The sequence below is a fragment of the Callithrix jacchus genome, chromosome 5 (assembly GCF_049354715.1).
Source record: "Callithrix jacchus isolate 240 chromosome 5, calJac240_pri, whole genome shotgun sequence".
Classification (NCBI taxonomy): Eukaryota; Metazoa; Chordata; class Mammalia; order Primates; family Cebidae; genus Callithrix; species Callithrix jacchus.
Window position 1 is genome coordinate 101,178,099 of NC_133506.1, and position 14,459 is coordinate 101,192,557.

The 14,459-nt window shown below is 48.4% G+C and overlaps 1 protein-coding gene across 2 annotated transcripts; it reads right to left on the bottom strand.

Annotated features, from left to right (window-relative positions):
* Positions 1-687: 687 nt before the first annotated feature.
* On the bottom strand, positions 688-13,949 carry TMEM98 (transmembrane protein 98). Of its 2 annotated transcripts, XM_002748376.5 has the most exons (8): positions 13,891-13,949; positions 11,122-11,197; positions 10,868-11,051; positions 9,234-9,365; positions 8,349-8,382; positions 6,219-6,334; positions 2,812-2,871; positions 688-1,553 (listed from the first exon to the last, which is right to left on the bottom strand). In XM_002748376.5, the coding sequence occupies exons 3-8, from the start codon at positions 10,996-10,998 to the stop codon at positions 1,346-1,348; spliced, it is 681 nt and encodes a 226-aa protein (XP_002748422.1). In that variant the 5' UTR covers positions 10,999-11,051; positions 11,122-11,197; positions 13,891-13,949; the 3' UTR covers positions 688-1,345. The 2 variants fall into 2 exon arrangements, with proteins under 2 accessions (XP_002748422.1, XP_078229982.1); XM_078373856.1 differs by lacking the exon at positions 9,234-9,365.
* Between the last annotated feature and the right edge of the window lie 510 nt (positions 13,950-14,459).

A 14,459-nucleotide genomic window follows, 5' to 3' on the forward strand; every position in this document is an offset into this window, starting at 1 on the left:
CATTCGGGTGTGTATCCAAATTATATAATTGTGATTCTGGGTCATCAAAATGCTCCTCGTCTTTCAATATCTGCAAAATGAACAGATATTAAAAGTTTCAAGTCATAAAAATGTCCCTCATCTTGCAAAATTTGCAAAACGAACAAATATTAATATCAGAAGAAAGGGGGAACACATCCTTCATGTCATTGCTATTGTTAATGTGGAAACTACTTCACAATGGTATCTTCACTTCTGCCTCAACTCCAAGAGGTCTTTAAATATATTACATATATGTTTTGGAGACATAGTTTCATTCTGTTGCCCAAGTTGGAATGCAGTGCTGTAATCAGGGCTCACTGCAACCTTCACCTCCTGGGCTCAAGTGATCCTCTCACCTCAGCCTCCCAAGTAGCTGAGATTGCAGGCATGTGTCACCATGCCCAACTAATTTTTGTAGTTTCTGTAGAGATGAGTTTCACCATGTTGCCCAGGCTAGTCTCAAACTCCTGGGCTCAAGCAATCCACCCACCCTGGCCTCCCAAAGTGTGAGGATTACATGTGTGAGCCACTGTACCCAGCCTAAATATCTCATTTTGAGACATACACAGAAATCATCATCAGGACTCCTAGGTTCTCTCTTTCCAGCTAAGTATGTCCCACCATACACCATGCATATGAATTTGACTCAATAACCACACACTTGAGGGAAACATAAGTATAAATTTACTATCCACCTAGTGGTAGCTAGGTAAAATTGCAGGCATAATGATAAAAAAAGAAATCAACTTGGTAGTACTCAGCTTTGAACCCAAACCTGTAAGGGGAAGGAGAGATTCAGATGCCTCAGGGACCAGGCAGACAATACATATAAATGAAACAGGCCAGGTGAGAGAGTACAAGCCTTGTCAAAACAAGCAACTCCTACTTAGTTTCAAGTGATTGTCCTCTTCGGAAAATGCAGATCAGAATTGCCACACGTTCTGACTGATCGAGAGAGGCCAGAAATTCTAATTTTAATGTGAAACTTCTTAATTTCTTAGATGGTGGCTCAATTTTCTTCAAAATACTAAGTGAGCTAAATAAAGCTGGCAGTCCACCAGTTTTCAACGTTCCTCTGTGCAGAGAGTGAAGGGCATCTCCCTAACTGTAGTATTAGACTGCCACTCACCAGCCACAATTTGCAATTGCAACAGAGGCATAAACTGACGGGGATCTTCTGCTTTACTATGCACACGCAGCTGAACTCTTAAGCCGTAGAGAACAACTAACTCTACAGGAAAAAGTGGAAGGCTAAGCTGAGCCACCCGGAGCCACCCAGGGATGGCAGCAGGGGCCTTCATGGCTAGCTGCTGGCCTGTAAGCACTAAATTGCAGACTGCTCCTGCAGGAAGCCTTCAGGTCCTGGGAGGCCTTTATCTGGCTCAGAAGCTAGGGCTGCTTCTCGAAGAACTTCCAAATGCTCCTCAGCAGCTGAGAGTGACTGGTCAATCCAGTCCAGGCCCCCGGTCAGATGGCAGGCATTCCTTGTCACCAGCACCAGATGACTGACAGACAGGAGCAGGGCAGTTGTCCTAAGAGAAAAAAAAAAATTAGGATCAGGTTTCCTAGGAAATTAGGGACTTTACACAAAAGCCCAAATAGATAGACTTTTAAACTAGTATTTCCCAAACTGCACTGCACATCCTTCCCTAGGATGTTGGTAAGTATGTAATTTAAAGTTGGTTCCATGCTCAAATAAATTTGGAGATGGCTGGGTTAAACAAGGTTAACTGAAGCCTGTCTCAGAGCCTTCTGAGATTTACCTGATAAAGCTCCAAGAGGAGAATATAACAGGTTGTTTCTCTTAAGCTTATTTAAGGCTGTGGAAGCCATTTTCTGCAACACGCCTATTAACATCTCCGTAAAGAGCGCTTTGTGAAACAGTCGGATATGGGCAATCGAGGAGCACATCCCCAACTGCTGCCCACTTAAACGTAGGACAGACACACCCTCAACTGAACATTCCTTATTGATTACAAATCAGTAAGGTCCAGGGCTGGTTTACCCAACTCAAAAAATAATAATAATTAATTGAAAATTAAGTAGTGTTTTTCAGTGTTGAAAGATTCACTATAGAATACCTTTTATATAGTGAGTACCATGATACATTTGAGAATGCATTACAGATTATTAACCCATGGACAAAGCTGGGGCAGCAGTAGGCGTAAGGCAGAGAAACCAAAGCTGAAGCACTGCGACCTGCTGCTGATCTGGCCACTGTTACATGCATATGAACAGTGGCCAGATCAGCAATCATATAAATCCAAGGCAGGAAAGAATCTATATTTCTTAAATGGGTTGCATCTGGTACAGGAACATAACAATTTCATAGGGATAAGTACACTGTGTGTACGAGCATGTCTGGTGGCAGGTGAGCATAGCTGTGGCTGACCTGTCACCTCCATTCTCACTGCTCTGGAAACCACTGCCCCACCACCCCACTAGACACCACTCACAGCTAAGGCATGTCTGCTTCTGGGGTCCAAAAATCAGAGGGGAGAAGGGGTAAGGTGGAAGGGAAGGCACAGTTAGGATGTAACATGGCTGGATGTCTAATCATAAAAATTTAAAATCTAAGACTGACTCTTTCTTCTCTTGGGTTTCGGGAGAGGACTGGCCTCTGTTACCAGTCAGGCGCCACTCACTCAAGTAAATGGCACCCAAGGTATTCTCAGGAAGCTGCAAAGCCACCCTCCAAACACAAGCCAGTCAGCCAGCCTCACAGATCTAATAAAACTGTTGTGGACCTCAACATGAAAAAGGGAACGTGCGCCCCACCCCAACTCTCACCGTGCGTCCAGGAGCTTGGGGTCCAGCGGAGGGTACATCGACTTCACAACATCATCCACCCTGTCCAGAGGCAAAAGGTGTTCAGTACTTCACTTTCCTGATCTTTCTCCTTCCTTCCCTTTTTATTTTATTTTTTTTTATTTTGAGACAGGGTCTCACACTGTTACCCTGGCTGGAGTGCAGTGGCACGATCTCAGCTCATTGCAACTTCCACCTCCTAGGTTCAAGCAATTCTCCTGCCTCAGCCTCCCAAGTAGCTGGGATTACAGGCATGTGCCACCATGCCCGCCTAATTTTTGTATTTTTAAAAGAGACAGGGTTTCACCATGTTGGCCAGGCTGGTCTTGAACTCCTGACCTCAGTTGATCCACCCACCTCAGCCTTCCACAGTGCTGGGATTACAGGTGTGAGCCACTACGCCCAGCCCCATTCTTCCTTTCTATCTTTATTCCAATTCTTCTCTGTTGATATTCCAGACCCAGTCTTTAATGGTTCTTTCTCCAGTTGCTTCTGCATTCTCACACACTTAGGCACAAACACCTCTTTGTAGAGACTATTTTGTTTTCCAGTTTTGTTACAGTTCCAGGGGTTTTTAAAAATACAGTCATACATATGGAATGATGTTCAAGATTACTACTGTATTAAAAAGGCAAATTGCCAAATAATATATAAAGCTCGATCTGTCATTTGCATAAAGATAGATAAACAAAAGCTCTGAAATGTGGGGTTGGGAAGGACCTGGAGAACACTCACCACTTAATAGTGGCTACTTCCTACAATTGGGAGGGGGTAGACTTTCCAGATCATCTATGTCTGCAGTATTTTACATTTTTACAAGTATTGATTACTCTTGTATTCGGGAAAAAAAAAATACAAAGCTAAAGGTATATAAGACACCGAAAAAGAAAGCCGTGAGTTTAATCTGGCTTCAAACTGCTATACTGGATTTCTTCTCTCCATGGTTAATTTTTTAAAATCAAGTTCAGAAAGGAACTACAATTCATTCTGATTTGTGTGGCACAAGGTTTTGCTCCAAATCTTTGCTTGTGAACACTCAATAGGAAGAAAAAATAAAGATGTATTGTTTGATTTCTGAAAGCACTTGAAAAAAAGATGGCCTCAAACATTCGTATTCAGGGCTGTGGAGCTGGGCTGTGGAGCTAGTGAGGACATCCAGAGACACAGTCACCCTCGGCGCCTGTCTCAGTCAGCCCCTTTCTCTAGTGCCCCGGAGCTAAAGCCACCTCCTCGAGACTAATAGGCCATCAACACACTGTGTGGGATAAATGGAGCAGGAAAAACAATGGGGACAAAACATGGCCAGAAGGAGAAAGAAATATGAGGGCAAAAGGACAAAGCAAAGACCCTGGCTGAATTATGGCAGGAAGCATACTAGAAGTAGTCCGAGGGGCTCTTCAGGACAGGCCCGTGAGCACCAGGGCAGGTCCTCTCCCCGGACAATGCCACACCCTCACCTTAGCACCAGTGCTGATCCCACTCACCCAGGCCCACACAGAACCTCAGCCTCATCAAAGTGCTGCCTTGTAACCCGTATCACAGGAATCTGCCTGGCCTCCAGCTGACTCTTAAAAGGTACAGAGAGGATGATGAACGGTCTAGCAGATATGACAGTGCAGAATCTTTAAAAATAATGGGAAAGGAGGCCGGGCACGGTGGCTCACATCTGTGATCCCAACACTTGGGAGGTGGAGGCAGGCTGATCATCTGAGGTCAGGAGTTTGAGACCAGCCTGGGCAACATGGTGAAACCCTGTCTCTACCAAAAATACAAATATTAGTGTGGTGCAGTGGCAAGTGCCTGTAATCCCAACTACTCAGGGGGCTGAGGCAGTAGAATCCCTTGAACCCAGGAGGTGAAGGTTGCAGTGAGCTGAGACCGAGCAACTGCACTCCAGCCTAGGGGGCAGAGGGAGACTCTATCTCAAAAATAATTAGCCAGGCACAGTGGTTCACGCCTGTAATCCCAGTACTTTGGGAGGCCGAGGTGGGTGGATCACCTGAGGTTAGGAGTTTGAGACCAGTCTGGCCAACATGGTGAAACCCCGTCTCTACTAAAAATTAGATGGGCATGGTGGCGGATGCCTGTAATCCCAGCTACTCAGGAGGCTGAGGCAGGAGAATCACTTGAACCCAGAAGGCGAATGTTGTAGTGATCCAAGATCACACCATTGCACTCCAGCCTGGGCAACAGGGCGAGACTCTCTCTCAAAAAATAAATACATAAGTAAGTAAATAAATAAAATAATGGAGAAGGAATGCCTGGTGTCCACCCAGAGCCTGAGATGCAGGTTCTTATAAGGCCAGGGGCCGACCATGTAGCTACACCCCACTGGATCAACTCCAGAGAAAGCCGGAAACTGTTCTGGGCTGAGTCCCTCCCTGGATTATCCCCTCCCACTCTCTCAACTCACTAAACTACCTGGACCGAGTTCAAGCTGCCTAGGTCATGTCTTCTCTCAGAGGAGCTCACATGGCAACCCCGAAAACTGGTCGTTTTTATTTGGTTAATCTTGAGGCAGAGAAAGGGCTGGTTCCTCGTGATTTACCCGGGGCCATGGCAACAAGAAATGTGTGGGCCCCTGGAACTCACAGCAGTGCCATTGTTTCACCAAGCAGACAGAGGTGCCCTCCTGGGTGGGTGGAGGGGCCAGGTGGCGGGCAGAGAAAACATCCTGGCCCCAACCCTCCTCTCAGGCACATCAGCATACCAGCCATCAGATGGCAGCACAAACTTAGCACAGCCCTTGGCTCTAAGAAAAAGGCTTTATTTTTCTTCACAGAATCAAGCCCAAATGAGGGGGTGTCGCTGTTGACTACAATCCTGCTGGTTGCCTCCCACATGGGATTTCGCAGGCAGCCTGGAATTGGGGAGGTTGAATACCATATGGTTTCAGCTTCCACCCAGTGCTGGAGGCTGCTGGCCTGGGCCAGGGATGGGGCAGTGGGCACAGCCAGAGTAGGTCCCCCATGCCAGACTCAATACAGGTTCAGGCAGAGACAGGGGTGTGGGCATCTGTGGGAAATGCTGGCCTGGGAAAAACGCTGGCCAAGCGGATCAGCCAGGGGAGCTGGTGTATAGCTGGGAAAGAGGAGCCGCCATGGGCTCTGCAGGGCAGAGTCTAGGACAGAGTCAGGACTAGGCACCTGCTGGAGCTTTCTCAAAGCCTTCTCAGATGGGTCACACTGCAGGTAGAGATGCTGGGAGCCCACCTTAGCTGGGAAGTCTGGGTATCTAAACCCTCCTGCTCACTCTGTAAATGTGTGGTAAACAGATAACTAAAGTTGCCTGTGCTGTTTTGCAGAAGAGCCTGGCTCTGCGGCTACCCCAGCTTCCACCCCCTCTCTTCCCTCATGGAGTGTGGGACCACGAGGCCACCAATCGCTCACCTGGGGCTGATCCGCTTGGCCACCACAATGATGTCGCTGACACTGGCTGAAGTCTTCATCTTGGCCCCAGAGCCCATTGTCATAGCAACAAGCTTCTCTGTCAGAGTGTGACAAATCTAATGCAGCAGGGAGGAGAGAGATGAGAGCTGACCAGGCTCCACTCAGGGTCTCACCACTCCCCACCCCCAACCGGACCCCAAAGACGAATCGGGCCCTGCCATGAGTCTTATCGCAGCTGGCCCCCTAACGTAACAGCCAAATGGATATGAAAAGTACAGAGATGAGAGGGAACGGGTGGGAAGTGGCAAAAGCCAAGGGCATGGCTAGGAGAGGAAGTGCAGTGGGGGGTGCAGATCAAGGGCAGGGTGTTGGCTCTGAGAAGTCTAAGCTGAAATAATCTGTCTAAGAAAAATCATGTGCTCCAATTTCACCTTCTCACTTAGAGGAAAAACCTGCTTTCTTTTTCTATTCCTTCATCTCATGGTTTAGTCTCCCACAAGAATAAGTAGCTCCAGCAGGGCACTCTCAGGAACAGAGATGGATAAAGGGCAACTGTTCCCTTTACACACATGCTCCAGTAACTGCACTTAGTTCGACAATTTTCTCAGGTAATACATTAGCATATTTGTCAAGCGGATGATGAAAGGACCTTAGGAAAAGCAGGAAAAAGGCAAGACTGACATACAGCCTTCTTCATTGTCCACCCACAGAGCTGGCCACCCCAGAGCTTGCTTCCCCTTTCCAGGCCTCCCCATGCTAGAACCAACCAACCTGGTGCGCCTCTGTCCATGGCAAAGAAGCACCTCTGCCTGACCTATACTTGGAGCTGGAAAGTAAAGAGAAGCCCAAAGTCCCACACAGGAGTTAGCCCAGTCCCTTCTCCCTGCTCCTACCACAGAGACTCAAGGGCAGGCCACCTAGCAAAAGGGTCTTAAGAGCCCAAGAGGGGACTTAGAAGCCTTCTCCTTTGATCTGAGGTTCCGGGGTAGAAACTGATTCCAATTCAGTATGACTCCCTTCAGCTGATTCATCTCACACCACAGGTGCCATTTATCCTCCTAATAGACAAGGGCAAGAGACAAAACCCAGCCCCAGGACACATATTGGCTGGGAGAAGGGAAATGTAGTATAGCATCATTCTCTATTCATTATGCCTACCTAGCTATATCAATAACTATATTTATATCTATAGCCATAGCTGTATATCCAAAGAGCTTCTTGGAATTAACTAAGCCTGGAATCTGAGATGATAACTTCCTACTAGGCATTTATCCATCTCCTGAGACACAGCCAAAGAAGAGGTGGGGTAAAGAACGTTTTATTAATAATACCTTCTACTGAATGACACTAAAGACAGTTATTTCTTTTGAAATCTTGAATAATTATTCATCAAAGAGATAAATGTGTGATTACTTAGGTTACTGATGTAAAAAAAAAAAAAACCCTGATATTTTCAACTGCTGAGTATTTCAGTATAACTATTAGTCTGTTAGGTAGGATATTATCAGGCAACAACTGAAAACAAATGCTAAAACCATAAAATTATCCAAAATGCAAATTGGATGCAATTTTTCAAAGATTCCAGGCATTCAAAGAAAAAAAATCCTCTGTCTTCAGATTGAAGTATGTCTGGTTTGGTTTTGTAACACCGATCGTCCCATTTGGCTGACTACAGTCATAGCCAGAGAGGGCTAATGATGATTCTCTAGTCACAGCAAAAATCCAAATACAGAAAGCAACTCACCATACAGGCCTAAACTCTCTGTTAGTGAAAAAAAGAGTGCAGGGGGAAGCAGGAAAACCCCATTTCTCTTGGCAGCTACCTGGTCTCAGGCATCCACAGCTTTCTCCGTGGTGGATGAAATGGTGGCTATCTACCTAGGCTGCCTTTCCCAAGATATTGTATTAAGAAGACCAGATGAAATAAAGCCTTTGAAATAGCCTTGAGATTCTGTAAACAACCAGTGCAGGCCAGAGGGGAAGTAAACTGCAAAAATCCCAAGTGTCAGGTTAAGGGAAAGGCCTCTTGTGAGGGGTCAGCACCCTATCTAAGGTCCCGTTCTACTCTGTCTAAGCACAGCGGTGCTTTGCAATTCTCCGTCATCCCACAGAGAAATGAGAGATGGTTACCTTCAAGATGGCAATGCAGTGGGACATGAGACCCCTGGGGAAACAAGAAGAAGTCATCAGTGCTCATCTGGAGGGGCTGACCACCCTCCAGCTCCCACCTCTGCTCCTCAACTTGCCCTGACCAGTGGGCACAGTGTCAAAATGAACCAGCCCATGAGTTAAATGAGGGAGCACCTCCCTTCCCTTCCCCTCCCCACACCCAATCTACTCTTCCAGCAAGTTCTACTGTACACCTAGTGAGTCATGCTTTATTACAATTCTCAAGCTTCTGGTAGACTGTTCCCCCTACCCAATGTGTCCTTCCCCTGTGCTCAGCCTGGGGAACTCCTTATCTTTGAAGACCCAAGTCAAAAGGTACCTCCTCTGTGATACCTTCCGTGAGATCCAGCTTGACCTCCCCAGCCCAGGCAAACCTAGACACTGCCCTCACCATGTGCCTACTAGACTGTGTGCAAGGATCTCTTAAAGTTTCTGTGATACTGAGTGTAACTCTGTCTTTCCAACCATTTCAATATCCATAGCACCTGACCCAGTACCCTGCACATAATGCCCCATAAACATGTGCCCAGGGAATGGATGGCTAAATGGATAAGGCAGTGGAGTAGCAGCCACTTCTCAAAATGTAGGGGCTCCTGATGGATGGAGGAGATCCCAAAGATCTGAAAGAAAAAAGCTGCATCTCTGGAGCCTGAGTGTCCAATTTATGGACACCAGAAGGATAACCCAAGCACATCAGCATGGTTGAAACAACCTTGACCACACATCTATTACACAGAAGGCACAGGAAAGAGCAGCAAGGGACAACTTTGCCAGCAAAGGGCGCCATTTGCCAGAAGCCTGGGGTGGGGGGTGCTGTGGAAAAGCAAATAGTCCCCGTGGCCTTACGAGGCATCTTCAATCCAGTCTTCGTTCTCCAGAATGGCCTCAATGTGAGGGTTGGTGATAACAACATCATCCAATTCTAACTCAGAGGGCTCAGACTGGGTCTCCATGGCACCAATGAGGTCCACAATGGGCCTGGAAGAAAAGCCCCCGTTAAATGGTTTCATGACAGGTGACTGCTGCTGACCGTCTCTTCACTGAGGCCCACATACACCGTAAAATAAGGATGGAGTAGGTAAGTTAGAGCAGAGACCACTTGTCCCAGATCCAAACCTAAGCCTAGTGGGGCTGCAGGTGAGGGCAGGGCACATGGCTAGACGGTGAGTGGGGGAGGCAGGCCAGGGGCACTAAAACAAAAGAAAAGTGAAACGGAGTAAGATAAGCCACCAAGAGAAAGAGTCAGGTGTAACTACCTGAATACAAAGATGTTAGGGATATCCCTTTGGGACAAAATTATATCCTTCTACAATGGACTTTCCCTTTAATCCTGCATTTTATAGACAGGCAGTGGTTCCTCTTACCCAAACCTACATGGGCTCCCTACCTGGTCTGCAGAGTAACTCCTGTGAACCACTGTGGCCCATCCCTATAACCCTGCCTTTTCCTAGTTACACTGGAAAAGCAAAAGAAGTAAAAACACCTTCAACTTTACAACAGGGTACTTTAGAAAATGAGATACCATGGCACTCTGTTCAACAACAGAGCTTTCCTGGGTCATATAAATGGACATTTTTAAGTTATGAACCACTTGGCAGAGATGCTGATAGAATTAAGACAGGACAAGAGAAACTAAGGGTTAGTCCCTGAAGGGTCTATCAATTAAAACATCCCTGAATTGAAAAAAAGAATCCTTACAAAACGTATTTCATAGAAAATGTATCACAAAGAAATCTGCTGGGCAGGCTACACATGGTGGCTCACGCTTGTAATCCCAGCACTTTGGGAGGTCGAGGCAGGCGGATCACCTGAGGTCAGGAGTTCAAGACCAGCCTAGCCAACATGGTAAAACTCCGTCTCTACTAAAAATACAAAAATTAGCTGGGCATGGTGGCACATGCCTGTAATCCCAGCTACGTGGGAGGCTGAGGCAGGAGAATCACTTGAATCCTGGAGGCAGAGGTTGCAGTTAGCCAAGACTGCACCATTGCACTCCAGCCTGGGCAACAAGAGAGAAACTTCATCTCAAAAAAAAGAAAAAAAAAAAAAAATCTGCTGTGCAAAGAGAGAGACAGTCCTAAGTGGGGATTTCACAAAACCAAATGTTTGTTGCTTAGATGTGTGGCCAAAGTGTGGGCATCTGATTGCTGTTCCTGTGGGTCTGGTTGGAAAGTGATTTGGCTTATCCAACTGCTAAGTGAGGTGGCCAGTTTGGAACAGATGGCTGAGTGTTTATGCTAGGTGAACATATTCCACAACTTTCTTCTTGGCTCAGGAAGCAGAGAAGGAGGTGACTCAGGATGTCGGGAGACTTAAGGAACATTCTCGAACTCTGAGGTCTTTATCGGGAGGGACACCTGCAGGTGCCATTTTAGAACCAAAAAGCTGAGTTACAGTTGCCTAACACTGAACTACAAGTTCCTCTCTTTTTGTTTTGTTCGAGCCCACCCCTACTCCATCCCCTTCATGGGCTCACTCACTTAGAATCATAGCGCTGTAGCAGGTCTCGGGGCCGGCAGTAGCGCTGCCTGCAAACCAGCACCAAGGCTGCAAATGAAGCCAGAAAGATGGTGGCCAGCACACCGATGGCAACAATCACCACGGTCTCCATGCTTCAGGGGGCTCCTGACTCAGTCCTGCTCACATCCTCCTCACGGGCTAAAGCTTGAGAGAACATTAGGTCAGCAGATCTGGTAAAGACGCCATGAAAAACAGTGGGACAAGTGAGTCTTACCTGCTGGAAGTGGCAAACTGGGGGAGAGGATGGCAGGAGCTAGGTTCCTCCACAACACCTGCAGGGACCTGAGGGCCTGAAGAGAACCGAGGTACATATTATGCCATGCCCCAATTTGCCTTTTCCTTTATCAGAAGAATTTGCTCCCCAGTTGGACTAGAATGGCATTTTTTTTTTTTTTTGGAGACAGTCTAGGCTGGAGTGCAATGGCTGCCAACGGCATGATCTCGGCTCACAGCAACCTCTGCCTCCTGGGTTCAAGCGATACTCCCGTCTCAGCCTCCCAAGTAGCTGGGATTACAGGCACACACCACCACACCTGGCTAATTCTTTGTATTTTTAGTAGAGACAAGGTTTCACCATGTTGACCAGGCTGGTCTTAAACTCCTGACCTCAAGTGATCCACCCACCTCAGCTTCCCAAAGTGCTGGGATTACAGGTGTGAGCAACCAGCCTTAAGACAGCTTTTTAGACCCTAGGCAAAAGGAAACATTTTAACTAGCAGTTGTTTTCACATCCATAAAAACATGCACAAAAGAATACCACTAAAGAGGAGGAAAGATGAAACTGTATTTACTGAGGATCTACTCTACCAGGTACTTTGCTAACTCTTCCAACAATCCTATGAAGTGGACATTAGTAACCCCATTTTACAGTTGAGGAAACTGAGGTTCAGAGAGGTTACAGAAGTTGTCCAATATGCAGTCAGGAGGTGGAAAGCCATCCACTTAGACTGAGATGGACACTCATTACACTTTTCCTTTCCAAGGAACAAAGAAGACTGTAAAGGTCCTGAAAAGAGTTCTAATTGTCAGTTTCAGTGTTGGAAACTTAGAAATGGCATTAAAGTGTCCATTGCCTCTTGCCTGTTTTCACTCAGGAGACTCTTTCACATCTATTTCTTTTCCTCATAGAATTCTTTTATTTGTGTACAAAAGAAGAATGAAAGAAATCTGTGCATTTGTATATACTAGTGTGTGCACAGAATAAATTTTTTTGGTATAAACGCATGGATATGCACAAACAAACATAAAATGTAACTTGATAACAGCAGCTGCCTCTGGAGAGAGAAACTGGAGAACAGGGGGCTTTCACACCTATTTTAAACTCATAAGCCAGGTGCCCAGGGCATCTCACAGAAGTACATAGTCACTGTTATTTCATTGCAGGCCTCCTGCTGGCCTCTGTGCAAGCATTCTCCCCTCTCTGGGCTTTAATTTCCCTACATGAAAAAAGGGCACTCTGACTTAGGAGTCCTCACAATACCAGGATGGTGCATTTCCTCTATTTGCACTTAATTCTATCCTCCATGTCTTGAGGGTCCAAATGCTCTCAGTCACTATTCACTAAGTATTTCTTGATCACTTTTTATGTATCATGCACTGGAGACTGGAGATAAATAAGACAGAGACCCTGATCTTAAGGAGCTGGTGGGAGAGGCAGATAGGTGACAAATCACTTCAATTCCACATGGCTGTGCTTCCTGAGGAAGAACACAGAAAGGAGAGTAACTGGGTTTGCATGATGCTTTCTGGGAAAGCCTTCTTCACAGCAGTGGTGATGCCTGAGATGGGTTTTGAAGGATGAGCAGGAGTTTGCCAGCTAGACAAGGTTGGGACATGCCTGGCTTAAAGTGCCAAGGAGGCCTTTCTCAAAGGTCTCACAGAACTGCTGTCTCACCTCGAGGTCACTTGACAGCAAGGGTGAGAAGCCTGGCATCTGCCTCATTCATCTGTGTGTATCTCTGATTTTGTGAGGGATAGGGTGGGGGAGAGGGGCAATTATCAGGGTCTGCCTCTGTTTCTCTAGATATGTGCTTCTCTATCAGTCCTTTTATCCACCTCAGTTGAGGCCTTTGTGCTTTCTGTCTCCTCTTAGTCTGCCTTTATCTCTGTTTCTCTCTCTACTCATCTCTCCCTTCTTCTCCCCCTTCTCAGTGTCTCTCCTCCTCCCCTTGTCCCAGGCTTCCAAGACCACACAGTTTCCTCTCTTCCTGTGCGTTCTGAGTGTTTCCTGAGTGTGTTTCTCTGGGTGTGTGTAAGCAAAGTGTGAGCTGAGTGTGTTTCTCCGAGTATGTTTGTTTCTGAGTGTGCATGAGCTGTTTTTCTGAGCGTGTTTCTGTGTATGTGAGCTGAGTGTTTCTTGGAGTGTGTTTCTGAGTGTGAGCTGTTTTTCTGCATGCGCTTGTGTGTGTGAACTCAGTGTTTGAGTGTGTGTGAGCTGTTTTCGGAGTGTGTTTCTGGGTGTGTGTGACCTGATGTTTCTCTCGAGTGAGCTTCTGCCTGTGTGTGAGCTGAATGTTCCTCGGAGTGTGTGTTCGCAGTCCTTCTCTGCAGTGTGTGTGTGTGTGTGTGTGTGTGTGTGTGTGGCGTTTCTTTGTGTTTTTCTTTCCCTGTATTCTTCCCTGCGTGCTGCTGGGCGAGTTTTCCTGTTTCTCTCGATCTCTTTCTCCCTTACTTTCCCCCTTCCCCTCTGGTTCTGGACCACAAGGACAGAACAGACGCAAGACCCTGCCCGCTTCCCCGTGCCCGTCCACTCAGGACGCCCACTCCGTCCCCGGGAAGGACGGAGAGACCCCCAGCCTGCCCGGAGCGCTCCTGGGCGCGGCCCCGACTCTTTTCCCCAACTTCGGGCGCGCGGTCCCGCGGCGGGAACAAAGCTGCGGCGCCGGCCTCCCCTCCCCAAGGCGGCCGGGCTGAGTCCCGCGCCCCCGCCCCGACTCGCTGCGGCCAGCCCGAGCCCCCGTGCCACCCGGCGGGGCTCACCCACCTCAAGCTGCGGCTCCGGGGCGCATCCCGCTGCGCTCCCGCGACGGCCCCGCCGATGGCAAAGTCCGGGGCGGGCGCGGGCCTGCAGCGGGGCATGCCGGGAAGCGCCCGGCCCGAGGAATCCAGCCCCGCGCCCCCACGCCCCCTCGCCCGGGCCCCCGGCCCGAGCCAAATCCCCGCCGCCAGGCGCCGCCGTCACCGCCAGGCCCCCAGGCGGCCAGGGCCGGGACGCGGGCGCCGGGGCAGCTGGGAGGCGGTCCCTGGCGACCCGACACCCCTTCCTCGCGCCCCCGCGGAGGCCCGCCCGGGCGGCAGACAGAGGGGGGCGCGGAGGGTCCCTGCCTGCGCCCCGCCCCGGGCTGGCCGTCCCAGGCGGGGAGAGCCGACGGGTTCCGCAGGGGGGTCGGCCCCCGGAGCCAGTCTGCTCCGCCACGGACGGTCCCATTGAAACCCTGCCTCTGCCACTCACTAGCTGTGGGCCACTTATTTCAGCCTCTGTGCCTCCCTCTGTAAAACGGGGCTGCTCTCAGTTAGTAGTAGGGTCGAGTGATGGGCATCAGACTGCCTGGC

Coding starts and splice junctions, on each gene's coding strand:
- TMEM98 (XM_002748376.5), bottom strand. CDS start 10,998: ATGGAGACCGTGGTGATTGTTGCCATCGGTGTGCTGGCCACCATCTTT. Junction 9,366..10,867: donor CTACAGCGCTATGATTCTAA/GTGAGTGAGCCC, acceptor CTTTTCTTCCAG/GCCCATTGTGGACCTCATTG. Junction 2,872..6,218: donor GCCAAGCGGATCAGCCCCAG/GTGAGCGATTGG, acceptor GCCTCTGGACAG/GGTGGATGATGTTGTGAAGT.